Source organism: Neofelis nebulosa, chromosome 11, assembly GCF_028018385.1.
Source record: "Neofelis nebulosa isolate mNeoNeb1 chromosome 11, mNeoNeb1.pri, whole genome shotgun sequence".
NCBI classification, from domain to species: domain Eukaryota; kingdom Metazoa; phylum Chordata; class Mammalia; order Carnivora; family Felidae; genus Neofelis; species Neofelis nebulosa.
This window is the reverse complement of record NC_080792.1, coordinates 62,034,235-62,049,696: the sequence shown is the minus strand read 5'-3', so window position 1 is coordinate 62,049,696 and position 15,462 is coordinate 62,034,235. Positions and strand designations below refer to the sequence as shown.

The 15,462-nt window shown below is 47.9% G+C and overlaps 1 protein-coding gene across 1 annotated transcript in view; it reads right to left on the bottom strand.

Moving 5' to 3' along the window:
* The window catches only part of IMPA2 (inositol monophosphatase 2), a 47,331-nt gene that overhangs the window by 14,954 nt on the left and 16,915 nt on the right, over window positions 1-15,462 (bottom strand). Inside the window, exons 3-5 of the mRNA XM_058692753.1 lie at window positions 9,054-9,158; window positions 6,447-6,492; window positions 4,391-4,499 (exon numbers count right to left, since the gene is read on the bottom strand). Of these exons, the coding sequence (XP_058548736.1) occupies window positions 4,391-4,499; window positions 6,447-6,492; window positions 9,054-9,158 (260 nt within the window). The remainder of the gene's footprint in view (window positions 1-4,390; window positions 4,500-6,446; window positions 6,493-9,053; window positions 9,159-15,462) is intronic.

Genomic DNA, 15,462 nt, shown 5'->3' with positions numbered 1-15,462 from the left:
TGAAATCGGTCAACATTTAAAAGAGCTTGAAAATCTCAGTGAACCCATATTTTCCAAATGACCAAGGCATGATGTTACAAAATCATCCATGAACAGAAGATCCCTTCAAAGCAGGAGACCTGCCCAGTAGATTTCACAGTCACGGAGTACAAATAAATTCATTGACCGTCATTACATTTCATATTGCAACTAACCTTGAAGAAACCACCACTTCGTGAGTTTTGGTGTGGCATCAAAGAATATCCCCAGTTACTGAAAGTCTATTAAAAATATTCCTCACCTTTTCCAACTACTCAGCTGTGTAAAGCCAGATCTTCTTCATACATCAAGATAATACATTACAACAGGTTGAATACAGAAGCAGATATGAGAATCCAGTTGTCTTCTATTAAGCCACACGTTATAAAGAGATTTGAAAAAAATGTAAAATAATGCCACTCATGAAAATTTGGTTTTGGAAAAAATGGTTGTTTCTCATAAAAAATATATTACCCATGTTAACATGTAATGAGTTATTTTAAAGATAACTTAATAAGGATTTTTAAAGTTTCTGCTTGAGTTTCAAATACATCAATACCAACAAGTATAACTTACGTAAATGAAAGCTCTTTGGGGGGTCTTCAACAATTTTTTCAGTAGTATAAATAGGATCAAAAAGTGTGAGAAATGCTGCACAAGTGAATGAGCTTGAGCTTCACCCAATGGAGATACATCGGCATAAGAGACTGGTGGGGGTACCACATGTAATCTACCTGTGGAACCAAGACTATGCACTAACTGATGGTTCTTGGGTGACAGCATCATACGCATGGCCACTTGCCCTGTCGACACACACGCACAACCATCAGGAGGTGGAAAGGTAATGAGGAGAGGGTGTGACTAGTACAATAAGCTAGCCACTGCCTTGTCGTAACTGAGTGAAAGGTTATTGTGTTTTAATCATACTGGAGTACATTATGAGGAGGGGGAAGAAGAGTTACAAGCTAACTTAAGTATTGTCACTGATAACAGTAACCCAAAAAAGAGAGGAGTAGGGTAGAATGGAAACATTTTTACATAAAGGAAATTACTGGAAGAAAAATAGAAACCTTTCTAAGTACCAAAAATTATACCAAAACAGAGAATAAAAGCAAATGAAGCAGCTGCTTATTTAAAAGAAAAAAAAAGTACACCTAAAATAAGCAATGGAACCACTTTTTAGATGGTAATCTCTAAGGGGGAGGGAGACAATAGGGTAAAGGACAGGGCCAGAAGCTAAACCTCTTGGAATACACTTTGTTTTATAGATTTGACTCTGTAACAATGTAGCTTTCTGTATAGTTAAAACACAAAATCAATTTTTAAAAACATCTTCCTAAATTAAAAGCAAAGTGTAGCAAATGTATCTAAGTGATTATCCTCATAAGCAAAGGGAGTAAAGAACCACTTTGTAGCCTCTAAATGACAATACAAAGCAACAGAAAAACATCCTTGCAAGGGCTTTGGGGAACAGTTTGTTGACAGCTGGCTAGTACTGCTATTCAGAAACTGGTATCTTTTGTGTGTTGTGGGATAAGGAGGAAAAGTGATCGTGTGACATTACTGAATTTATCATTCCCCAAGTCCCTGCGCATACGGGTTCCAGCGTGGGGAGAGGAGACACAGATCAAAGAGTTAGGGAGACAGACAGCTTTCTAGTCATGAATATGAATTAAAAACACCAGTATGAACTCACAATGTTTTTTATATTAAAAAACAACTTCCTAGCTCTGTCCACGGAGAAGGCGAGTGACAAAGACTGACCAGGAGCCACAAGGAACCCTGAGAACTGAGTGGCGCTTTGAAAAGCTGTTTTCCACAGGATGAAACAACTGGAAATTTGAACACTGGATATTTAATGACTTCAGAAATAACTGATAATTTTTAGAGGGATACGTAATAACGCATTTTAAAGAATCACGTGTATATTTGGAGATACATACTGAAATGCTGACTCAGAAGGGATATTAAGTCTGGGATTTGAATCCGGGACTTGCTCGTGGTGGTGGGAATTGGGTGGGGGTATGGATGAAGCAGGGGTGGCTGCATTGACAATGCTGGACACATGGTGGGTCATGTGGGTTCACTGTACTTTTTCTACTTTGTACATGTTTGAAATTCTGCATGGTGGGAAGTGAAGAAAAAAAAGGCACTAAGGAAACTTTGGCCTCAATCTAATCCTTTACCCCATCTGATATGGTTCTGTTTGCTTTTTACTTTGTGAATGGAAGTCATTCTGGAAAGGTAATAGAAATAAGGGAAGGAGAAAGATCAGTGGTGGGTGTCCTGTTTCCTCCAGAAACATACCCTGATCCTCACAATGGGCTTTAATGATCTTGTGCAAAGACTAAAGTCTTTTCTCCTTTGGTAACAATGCTCATCTTTGGGTACTACGTGCTGGGGACTTTACTGAGTGCTTTCTCTGTAGAACCACATTGAATCCTCAGTCACCGTCATCATCACCCCACCAACCACGTGAGGATGGAGGTTCGGGGGTGGGGGGTTAAGTGACAGCTGGCTCTCACAGTGAAGGTGGCAGAACTGGGACTGAAACAGACAGTTGCTCTGTTGCCTCCATAGAAATCCAGTCACCCGGTGAGTACAAAATGACCAGCACTGAAAACAGCACATCGGACTCTTTGTAAGTCAGAGGTTTTTAAAAAGGAGCTCCAGAACCCGGGCAGTTTTGAGAGAAGTGGGAGCCCCAGCTGTGTTGCAGAGGGGGTTCATGACAGGGCTTGCGTGGAGCTGGAGGGCCGATGCTGGGCCAGATGTAGAGGTGACCCAGCATCCCTGCCCCACGTGGGTCTGAGAGCCCCGCTGAGGACAGGAAGTAGTCATGCACAACTGAGCCACGCAGGCAGCTGACCAGGAAGCCAAGTGTGTGTGAATGGAGCCGAGTGTTCTAATCAAACAAATATAGAGCAAAGTTCACGTAAGCGTGTTTAATGACAGGCTTCCTCACTACTAAGTTACACAATTTGGCCTGAGTGGTTACCTCTTGGCATGTGTACCTACAATTAGGGCTTCTTTTTACACAGCCAAACAAAACATCTCTGGGAGAGGGAAGCATGGGGTAAGGCTGGAGGCTGTTCTGGAATCTCCCTGGGACTCAGAAGCAGTAACTGGTTAGCATGCCCTGCTGGTCCCACATCTGTCTGAAGCCTCATGTGATGTTCCCTTTCCCCTTCCCTGGGCATGCTTGTGACCTTCAGAGGCCCCTGAGGGAGCCCCCTTGGGCTCCTCACTGGGCCGGGCTGCTGTTTCCAGGCACTAGGGCTCCCTGATGGCAGTGCTGTCCTTGGGCTGCAGATCAGAGCTAGAGAACTCGTTCTCACTCAGTGAGGAGCAGTGGGAAGGCAGGGTCATCCCTCACTCTCCTCATCGCCTCTGAGGCCATCTAGGCACCCAGGTGCCATCCAGGGAGGAAGAAAAGGCAGAGAGAGGAATTAGAGACCATGAAGAAAGGCAGAGCGCTGACACCCACGGACCGAAGCCACGACGGGGAGGGTACGTCATGACGTCCTGCTGCAGACATGTGCAAGTTCCAAGTTAGTAGCCACTGCACTTTTCTACCTTTTCACACTCACACATGGACATGAGGGGGCTTTCAAAGTCTTCTCCTAATCTAGCTGCTTCTAGGCTGCGGCTCTTCTTCTGTTTCTGCCTCTATAGTACCTGTCCCACAATGTGATAAAATATCACGGATTTAATCAGTGGGAGACAAAGGAGGAAAAGCCCGTGAAAAATCTAAACCAGCATATTGTTAAGGACACGTGCTTCTGTGCGGTGTAAGTGTAGCCACAGCCACTTTATAAAAGTTACTGGGTGTCCCTGAGGTTCTGCCTTAGGAGTAGCGCCAACAGTGACACAGCTGTGGTGCGTGGAAACATCACAGATTCACACAGCTCATTCCCATGGCCACCGTCTTCTCACGGAACCTGAAGCCAACTGCAGCCAGTCCACACCCGGTGAGCCGCAGACTGCACCTGGGTGATGTCGCCCTGGTGACATCCGGATGACTGATGTCTACCTGGACGCTCTGAGGGCCAGAGCGTGCTTCTGACTCTGCCCTTGTCCTTGGACTGCTAGAGACCACACCACACTGGTGACTGGGTCTCTCTGAGCACGGAAGATGAGAGATGTGAGTGTAAAACAGAATGAGACTATTTAAAGCTCCTGGCCACATCCACAAAAACATTAAGACACAGAACTGGCTCGATTTCCAGGTCATCAGAGACACAATGTCCCTAAAGAAATTGAACCCTCAGCAGGGGACTTCCAGCACTGTCTCCCAGAATGGTGATTCTGGCATTTTCCATTCACATTTCTCAATCTGAAACGACCTGAGACGAGCCACGCAAGGCCCTACCTGTCTCCCCGGAGACCCGGAGTCGCTGGCCGTTGCAGAAGGCGCCCCGGCCCCTCCGGCCTGTGTACAGCCGCTCCTCTGTGCAGTGGTAAATCACTCCAAATTCCAGCTGTGGGGTGCAGGGGCAGGATGGAAAACAAAAATGCTTCGCTTATTTGACACAGAAAATAAGACAGTAATTCAAAGGGGAAGGTGTTCTTGGTGTTATGACCAGTGTGATGGAAACTCCTTCACAAAAGGGAACTGAAAAACATTAGTGTCTCCATTCAAAACTGGACATGTCTTTTTGAAAATGACATGCTTTAAAAATATACTAACACTAACATAGCTTTACTAAAAATTAACATCATAATCAAGCATGAGTAACTGAAAGCTATTGAAAAAACTTAATTCTTCAGAAAGGCCTCGGTTTTGGGGGGTGGAGGGTGGGGAAGGCTACTCGTGACTAATCCTCACAAGAAGCCCTCAAAGTTGCTGACTTGTGAAGAATTAGGAATACATCTGTAAAGCTGATGACAGAATCACAAGTCAAGGATGGCCGAGAGGGAGAGGTGATTCACCAAGGAGGGGCGCGTCCCTCTGCAGGTGGAGCGCCAAACTGCAGCCACTAGGCCTCCCATAGGTACAGTAAAAAGAAGAGGTGAGAGTGGGACAGAACGCTGCCCTACACACACGTGCTTTGTCTTCTTTCTTCTACCAACTGGTCGCTATTTGGGGTTGACAGGAGCAAGTGTGTGTGGTCTGGGGGCTGGCCATGTTTTCATTTCCCTGGAAAACAAAGAGAGACCCAGGCCAAATCTCTTGGGAGAGTCTCAGCTAGTCTGGGGTGAGCTCGACCACAGTGGAATGGACTCCCCAGCAAGGCAGGAAGAGGGTTTATTTCTGGGGAGGATCATTCAGTCGGCCTTCCAGCAATATTTCACTATCTTCCTCCCTACCCCTCACCCTGGCTTTCAGGGGGTTCCCAAATGAGGGTAGTCCTAGAACCACATGGGCCTCTAGACCCTGTGCCCCTGGGGTGGTCGGGGGGCCTGGAGGCCTTTGCTAGCAGGAGGGAGGGGTGAGGAAAGCTGGGACGCTCCCCTTGACCAGAGCCCTCTACTACAAGCCCAGACCACTTGCGCGCACTCACACCGGGCCCAGCGGGGCTGCGGGCCTTGCCATCGGAGACCTTGCCCGCCCACAGCATTTTGTCCCCCAAATCCAGTTACTGACACGTGGTCACGAGCGTCACCCTCTGAGCTTAATGCTCAGCCTCCTATTCGGTCTCAATGACACCTAACAGACAGACAAGTGAGCATTTAACTCCTTAACCAGATTTCAAAAATTTTATGTATCTTCACCTTAAGTACTGTTACACGGGTACAAACTTCTCTCAGCTTCCATGCTAGAGAACTGATGCTGGCACTGAGGGGGAAGAAGAGAAAACAGTGCTCTGGCGGAGGGCTGCTTTTGGAAAATACGAACGCCCCATCCTATTTAAATATAACTGTGGTGACTGCACAGGAAGTGTTAAGTGTCACTGTTTAAATTGATTAACGCCTTTATGCATCCTATGGTCCTGTGACGTTGCGTAGCTCTACGGGTGATGGGAACCCTGCAGCAGTCTCGTTCTCATGCTGATAGCTAGAGAAGGATGAGGAAGAACTAATGAAATACTGGGATTAAAAATGTCCTCCAAAAATAGGAGTTTCTTCTGTGTGTGACTAGGTCACACGCCCCAGGGGTCAGAGGGAGACTAACGTGGACCATTTGCTCAGAACTTCCCCTTCCATGCTTCTCCAGCAGCATCACAGAAAGACCATGGTGGGAACAAGGGTCAGCCACCACAGGGGTGGGCTGGCCATGGAGTCCCAAACCTGCACACCCCAAAACCAGTTTTCATTTGTTTACTTTCTTGGATTTGAAAAACACACGCTTGAATTTACTAGTCATGATTAAGGCACATGACAAAGACGGGAAAACAGGAGTACTGGAATGGAACCCAAAAAGGAAGGTGCTAAACCAGGCCCCAGGGGCTCAGGACCACTGGCGGGGGGACCCACCCACCATGTACCTCTTGGTTTACAGCGAATCCAATGCTTACTGCCACGGTGGGAAATCTGCAAAGAAAAACAGAATGGTTTACACTCTAAAATATAAATGGTCTCATGCAAACTCTTAGGAACCTCTGTGTGGCTACGTAGCATCGTTGCTGGAGGCACAGAAAGAACTTTATACAGTGTGGGTGGGTTTGTTTTTTTAAAAAATTACTTCCCACAACTTCACTAACTGCTTCCAAGACAAATAGGCTTAACTGACCATGTTGTAAGATAGCTGACCTTGAAAGAAAGCAGTATTCTGAAAGTCATGTAAGATTGATGTAATTCAACACTGACCATCGAGTACCCAGTTGAGAGGGATTTTAATAATCAGCTTGCTGGTTCTCAGAGACATAAGGGACAGTAGGGACCTCCCAAAAGGCCAGACCCACGTCCCAGTTGAGGTGAGGAGGGGCCCCCAGGAGGAGGCATCACAGCCTCCACCCAGAGGCCAGGTCTGGGTGACAACAGTGCCCCTCCTCACCCTGGGTCCTATGCAGGCATGGGCCACAGCCGTCAGAGGCGGGCTGTGACATCGCAGATTGCCTGCACTTTTATGATTTTGTTGTTGCTGCTGTACCTCTTGGAAATAATCTCTCTTTTATGTGAAGATCAGCAGGGCTTACCAGCAAGTAGGAAGAAGCTGGGCACTACTAACCTCCAGGAAAACTATGAAACCAGTCCCACACAGACGTGAGCCCTGACTGAGGCTGCAGCAGTCAGCATGGCCATCTGGCGGGTGGCTCGCTGAGCAAGTACACGGCACGCCAGGCTCCACTTTAGGTATCTCAGAAAGCCCTCTCTCACATGCTTCAGCCCTGACACTGTTGGACACGAGAATAAACAGATCCTATCTGAGCTGCAGTGGCCAAAGGCGTCCGATGTCTTTAGGCCACAAGAATCACTACGCTGTGGCCCTTGAAGGTGTCCTGGAACCTGACGACCAGCACCACAGCTGGTTTTCCAAATGATGCTCTCCTCCAAGCTGTCTATCTGGTTCCATGTTCTGCATGGCCCAAGGACCACTGGGACCCAGGAGAGGCCCGCTGGTGGATGTGTGGCCTTCACCACACGATGGGGCCCAGCCCGTCCTGTCCCCATTACCAGCACACTTCAATCACAAGTGAGACAGAAGAACAGGAGCTCCACTCAGTGAAACACACCTACAAGGGGAGACCCGAGGCTCCACGCGAATTCCTGCCCAGGGTGGGGGGGTTGTCGTGCTTCAAATTAGGCTGGTGACACTGCTGCTGTCACCAGATGGCACTATTCCATTGCCTCAAAAGGCAATGTGTGGGTATGACAGACTAAATTCTCAAGATAACCCACAGTGAGGGGTTAAGAAAAGGATGATGATTAACATGATGGATCAGGATTACTTTACGTACTTACACATAAACACACTATCTGAGGCAAAACACAGAGGAAAGCCCCTCCCACCCCACCAGTCTGGATGTGCTCATGCTTTTTCACTTTACGTAAGGAAACAGAGTATGTCCTAGACATCTGTGGAAGGGGCTCTCAAAGTGTGGTCCCGCACTGCTGGCGTTGCCTGTATGCCTGTGAGGAATGCACATCCATGGGCTGCCCAACCTGGACGGGGACCCAGGCAGGGCCCTGAACCTGTGCCAGCCAGCTCTCCGGGGGCCCTATGCATGTTCACGTCAGAGAACCAACCGTCTGTGGAAACCGTGTCACATTCAGTGCCCTTGTGCCCTTGGACAGCTCTGATGCCCATCCCATCGGTCAGAGCTTCTGGAGCAGAAGCCACATCCCTATCCCCTCCCCGAGCTCTGCAGCTCATTCCCCCTCTCCCCAAGGGCCTCTCTGACCTCCCTGAAATGGAATGCTCTTTGGCTGTTATTTACTCAGTCAGATTAGGCCCGGCCTGCTACCAATGGGTTCCTCAGCCACCTCACGGTAGCATGAGGTCTGCTCCCACCTCTGGAGACAGCTCTGGAAGGCCACCCCTCAGGGGCTGCTGTCCAGACCTGTGCTCCTGCAGCTGCTGGACTGCACACACTTGTCTTATAACCCTGCTTGTTTCTCCAGGGGTTCCTTAAGGGGTTCTTAATTTAAACCAACATTTTAAAGATGGCAGACACAACATTTTTAAATAAATGAAGATTTCCTACATGCTGATAGTATTTCACAATAAGGAAAAGAAGGAAATATGGAAAACCTTATTTTAAAAAATATCAACACATGATAGGGGCGCCTGAGTGGCTCAATCGATTGGGCGTGCGACTTCGGCTCAGGTCGTGATCTCACAGTCCCTGAGTTTGAGCCCCGCGTCAGGCTCTGTGCTGACAGCTCAGAGCCTGGAGCCTGCTTCGGATTCTGTGTCTCCCTCTCTCTCTACTCCTCCCCTGCTCATGCTCTGTCTCAAAAATAAATTAAAAACATTTAAAAAAAAGTTTAAAAAAAATCAATACATGATTACCTTTTTAATGAGACTATCAACCTACTAGAAGTTTATATACTCCTGCCTCAAAAAATGCTGTTTTGGAAAAGACAAAGTCTTGGAGGGCTCTGAGGACACTTTAGGCACCGGAATGGGGGTCATCCGTGCTTATGCTCACCTGTGCACAAAGTTGCAGGTGCCATCAATGGGGTCAACGATCCAGGTGGGGCTGGGGGTGAGCACACACTTGGCCCCGGCGGCTGCAGCCTCTTCAGCAATGAACCTGTGGTGGACGGGAGCTCAGCCTGAGAAAACTCGCCAAGAACTCAAGACAAAGCGCTTCAAACTGCTTCCGGTACCATTAAAGACAAAGCAGACACAGCAAAGAGATTTCATTATGGTTTCTCTGGGTCAATCAGAAGCAGAGTCTACAAGAGACCATCTGCTTTTCTGTCTGCTAGCCGGACTTAGAAAACACGAAGTGACACCTCAACATAGGAGTTTTGGGAAAGCATCAAGGAGTGTGAGTGGGTCAGGTGGAGAAATACTAGAGAGAACACCGGGGAACAGATTTTATAACACAAAGCTAAACTCTGCTCTAACTTTAGTCTGGAGGAGAAAAGGCTGAAGACAAAGGATAGAGAAGAGAAGGTGGAATCCTGGCCAGGGAGCAGGACCCAGAACTCAGGCTTTAGCTCTCCCACCAGTAATGCTGTGGCCGGCGTGGACTGCTTCACTGGACCCAAGACACTGAATGTCACCCACAGCTGACACCTCCCAGGTCTGTACCCAGCCTGGCTTCCTCTGAGCTGCAGAGAAGGTGACAACTGTGTCCACCCACCATTCGGGCTCCATAGGAGCTGCCATTTCTCCTCAGAGGCCTTTTCCATCCTGGTCTCTGGCCCAGGAGCCCTGGGTGGGCCACACCTTCTCCTTCATGCTCTGCGACCCACGCACCCTGTAAGAACACGGGCAGCCCAGGACTGAGGCTGTGTACCCCCTGCACTGGCTAGAGTGGGCCCCTATCCCCAGCTCCCTCCTCTATAATTAGTCCTCGGTAGACAGGCCCTCCTGAGCCATCCTCACTTGAGCAAGCCACCTATTTCCTGTTAGGAACCTGCACAAGAGAAACACATCTCAACATTTAGCCTGGTTGTCCCCTCACATCTAGCTCAACAAAAGGCACCATCAGTACCCAGCTGCTCAGGCCAAGAACCAGGGAAGGCACCCTTACTTCTTCCCTTTGTCCTCCTTGCCCTCCATCCATCCACACAGGTTCGGCACAGCATGTGGGGGCATTTGGGCACTGGTTTATGCACCACAGACGCCACCTCTGAGCCGGTGTCCCTGCAGGGCCAGCCTCTGCTTACGCCTCCTGGAGCCGCTCTCGAGAGTAAAGAACATACCCTCTCTAAAGCTTACACACCAGGGCTTGGTGCACAGAGTGCTTGGTATGTGTCTCCAACTGTCATGTAACAAGCCCAGGTTCACCAGGAGTGGGGCCTTTGCCCTGTGTTCGGCCTTGTCGCCAGGGCCTGGTCCGCAGCAGGCGCTGAGCAAACACCTGTTCTGTGTGGGAACGCAAGGCCTTGTGGAGGGTTTTTCTATCGGGTTCTCATGCTATGCACATGTCCGTACTAGAGAAAAAGGGGGCCTGAAGACAGAATGTTTTTATCAAGAAGGATAAATGAAGGGAAAACAAGAAACATTCCATGTCCTCCTGCGGCATCTGGTATGTTGTCAGTCGTGGTCTTCAGGCAGCAGAGCAGGAGAGCAGCTTGGGCTCTAAGTGCTCCCGGAAACCACTTGCTCCAGAGGAGGTGTGCGTCCGTCCTAATATGGGGCAATGAACTTGCGGCCAAGATGGACATCATACTGTAAATAAAAAGGCGGAGCTGGAAAGCTCTGTAACTGCTCTGCCCAACACGGTACCAACTGGCTACATGTGACTGTTTAAATTTAAATAATTTCAATTAAATGCTAGTTCACAAAACTAAAAAGTCAGTTCTTTACTCTCACTAGCTGCATTTCAAGTGTTGTCCTCATCCGTAACACTTGAGGAAGAACAAGTGCTGTGCATTCTGAAGTCACGGTTCTGTCAGTACAGCAGTGACACACGCCTTGTAATTTGTACAGTCCCCTGACAACTCTGGGAGCATCATTTTCCATTTTACAGATTATGAAACTCATGCCCTACATGCACGCACAGAGTCATCTACCCCCTCTATTGGATAAAGCATCTGAAACCTGTCAGTGTGTATGATGAATGAATGTGTGTCATTTTCAGGTTAGTGTTTCCCTCCCCCTAGCTGTTGTCCCCTGGAGAAACCCACGTGGGAGAGGCAGTGCACTGGGGTTGGGAAGCACTGAGTGAGACACCTGAGGAACCCACACCCCACACCCTGAAAAATGGCCACAGTGCAGAGAAAAGTTGGGTGAGCACAGTCTGAGCCCAGAGGCTTACAATCTAGAGAGGCAGGGGATGCAAGTTCCTTGCTTTTGTTTGCTCCTGGTCCCCTCCTCCTGCTGGGAGCTGCCCTCCCTACCATCACCCCCCTCCACAGGATTTTTGGGTCACTGGATCATGTGATCCAGGCAGGCAGGTCTAGATGGTAGACATGGCATGGTGAAAGACAACGCTGGAGGAGCCAAGCCGGGCAGAGTGGGGCCGGGCAGTGAAGACTGTGCCCTGACCGCAGCAGGAAGGCAGGTGATGTGCACACAGAGTCACGATCAGGCATAGCATTAGCTCTGCCAGTTTTCTTAGCCAAAGAGTTAAGGAATTAAATCCCTTTTCAATGCCTTTTTTCTACAGCTATATGATTTTCCTCCCGTGTAATGGCTTGTGATTATGGTCTTGAGGAAAAGGGTCTACACCCCAAAAACACACATATAGGGACCAACTGCCAAATCTTCAATTGGGCACAAGGATCATAAAGCAGTGAGAAGGCATTACTAAGGTCAAGATAGAAATGGCAATGACTCACATCCAAACATAAATTCCCAGAAACTGAGGAGAAATGTGGAATTTTCTTCCTTTTTAAACTTGATTTAAGCAGGAAGTGGGTACCTTCTAGAGTTGGAGGGGCAATTGCCGGGGTCTCCCAGGAAGGAAGAGGAGAGAGCATCTCTGCAGGACTGGCAGCTAACACATGAGTCAGGGAGCACAACCTGCAGTGCACCAATGGGGCTTCTTAGGACAGGCAGGGACAGGAGGTGGGACGGACATGGTCTAGGGGGGTCACCAAGCAGCCTGTTGAAAGAAGCACCCACAATGCTTCTGTTGACACAGCTTTTGTTCTGCACAGCAGTTCTGGTAGGAATCGCTCAAAGTAATCATCCTGAGCCCTAGACTTTTGCAGTTGATTATTCATGCCTGAGAGTTCTCTTCTTTTCTACTCAGCTGCCCGAGTGACAGAGGTGCAAGAAGTGTCTGTCACCTCCCTACTTGCTTTGTGCCTGCAGGTGGCACTTTGGGGCAGGGCCTTGGATGATGTCCACTCTTCTGAGGCATCCAAAATACCTCCCTGGTATGTAAGGAGAGCTGTAGTTTATTCACTGAAACCTGATTTTCCTCATTTGGGAAGCTAGTACCTACAGAATGGGAGAGAACATTCTTCAGCTCTCCACAGGGACATCAAGCTGGACACATGGAGGTGTGAAATTATGGAGATCTCAGTAAAAGCACTGGGACAGCTACATAAAATCCATAACGTAAGTAGGAAAAAAACAATCTACCTAAAATTTAGGGAACTCCTGGGCCTTTTCATAAGCCAGCTAATGTACAAGACGAAAACAGCACCTGGGGTAAGCTTCAAAGCTTCGTAACAGATTAGAATGACACATTCTGCTGCATAATTCAACTACCGTTTTTTTCTTATAGTCCTAACAAACCCTTCTTATAATTTTGATGGCCAAGGGCATCTAGGCCCTTTCCCCCTGGCTAGTTTGTCTACTCTGTGACAAGATCAGGGTCATCCTTTGGTCGACTAGGGAGCCAATTAATGCTCCCAGGCCTCGCCAGCATCGCAGCAGGCTCTGCTGCCCGAGGACAATGGGCACCCGGGGCAAAACACGGTGGGAAAGCGGTGGGGAGCAAGTGTCTAGCCAGTGGTGGCCAGGAATTTACATTTTCCAAGTCTAGAGAATACTGGGCATGCTGCAGGGCACAGGAGTCACCACGATGGATGAGGCCGTGTCCCGCCAAGGGGAGCCCATTCTGGGACAGAGGAGGCAGCTGGGTGCACTGAGCAGCTCAAGCTGCTCTCCTCCCTTCGCCTGTGCCAACCCAGACACAAGGGATAAGGACGAGGTGTATATAAATATGGTTCGGTGATGCTACTAAAGATTTCCAAAGTTGTGGAGCTTGGGTCTGACTCAAAAATCATTCACTAAAAACAGGTTTAGGCACCCAACAAAGGCAGGCCTGGATGGGGACTGGGCTAATGTGGTCAATGCCAATACTGTGCTTTCTCTGTCAACCTTAACCTGCTGGTTTGCTTTCTGTCATTACCACCATACGATGACCATGGCTGGGTGCCCCATCCTAGATGAGAAGGCTGGGACCCTGAGAACTGGCTGGGGTGATTTGCCAAAGCCGCGGGCAGTAGCAAATTTCAATCTTACAGTTTTTTGGCTCAGCATACTCCTGTCTTCCAGATAAGGGACCAGACTCTGGATTTCACAAATGAGTACAATAAAATAATAAAACCACCAAGTCTACACCAGGTAGACTTATTTTATTAAAAACAAAACAGGTGCAATATATTTTTAATATTGTTTCACAAAAGACATAAAATGGGGATGAGCATAAGCTCAGAATAACAGGGAGTCCTTCCTAAATAAGAATCATAGGCAACTTTATGCTAATTGATTTAAGGGATATATTTAAATGCTCTGAATGCAGAAAAATTACAATATACTTTTTTATAATGTGTATGCAATTTTTTCTCATTGCAAATTTATCTGTGATCTAAAATATAACTAAATGCTCCCAAATTCTTTTAAATCCTAGTCACTGGCAAAAAAGCAAAAAAAACAAAAAAAACAAAAAAAAAACAACCAAACAAACAAACAAAAAACAAAAAAACCCACACCAAGCTTGGCATAGATATGTTGAGAAATGATTTCATCTATTTGAGTTTTCTAGGCAAACTGAGCAGAGTAGAAGCAGGACATCCAGGCTGCCCCCAGTCCTGGTGGTGCCCTCAGAGCTGAGAAGGAAGCGGCAAAACGCCGGGGCTTACCACTGGGCAGCCACATCTCTTCCCTCACAGGCTGGTTGGCACCAGCTCGGGGCAGTTTGGGAACCATCGCTATAAATCACGGATTCCTGGGCAGATGTGTGCATCTGCATCTCCCAGGGCTTTTTTAGAGATGGAGGCCGGGCATTAGCAGGTTGGAGAAGCTCCCAGGTGGGCCTGGAGTACACCCTAGGTAGGGTCCACTGCCCTGGGTCAATGCTTTTCCAAAGGGGCTTCAGAGTCTGGTGATTTCCAGGCAACCCCAGGCTGCAGGGTCAAGTGGGGTGGGGGAGGGTGGTGGGGGCGGAAGGAGGTACAATCACTCATATAACACACTGACTTTTCTCCTGGGATATGCAGCAATGAAGATTTAAATATACCTTGTACAAATGGAATCCATGCCCCATATTGACATGAATCCACAAGAGTGGACCCAAACCACTCAGCAATTGCTGCCAACACATAAAATAGGTATGTGATTTCAGAATTCAGTTTGGCAAGAGTATTCTAACTGAAATACGCCAGAAGCCAAGCCCTGATAACGTCAATATGTCTGGTCTTGCAGTGACCTCCAGGCCTTTACCACATAACCAAGCCAGCCCTCACTTCTGCCACGGCCACCTGGACCAATACCACAGAAACTTCAAGCACCAAAACAGTTCCTCAACCAGAAACAGCTGGTTGGTTACTGCAGCCTTTTTCCTCTCAAAGAATAAAAGCAACCTATAGAATTCTTTTGGCATTGTCATTTACCTTATATTTCAAAATGTTAAAAGAAAATCATAAACATTTTAGAGCTTATAAATATTATAACAGATGTCAGGAATCCTGACTTCACACTGAATAAGGAAATAGGAAATAACAGATGGTCACACATAAAGGGTGTCAACAAACAAACGTACCCACTGGCAGAGAGAATTTCGAAAGGAGAGTTGGTGACCCTGAGATGACCTAACCAGCTAGGAGGAAACAACAGGGAAAAAAGGAGGTATGTTTGAAGGCTGGCTTGTCCCTTCTTTCATTTAATCACTCACAGGGGAAAAACTCCGCTGCACCCACCCTGTGCCAGATGGATGCTCAGGGAGGTCACCTTCCAGGTCTCTGCTGTGTAAGCCCATCAAACATGGAACCTTACCACAATCACAGTCATCCACAACCAGAAATCCAAGAGCTCCTATTCTAGTCTTCTCTGTGAGGAGAAAGACCCCTCTCATCTAAGGCAGTGGTTTTCCAACTCTCTTCTGCAGAACTCCAGAGGTGAAGGAGGGCCTGAGAAGCCCCACTCAGAGTTCAAGGGGAGCCTTCCTCTGAGGTCTAGGGTTCCCCTGGAGCTAGATGTGAAAT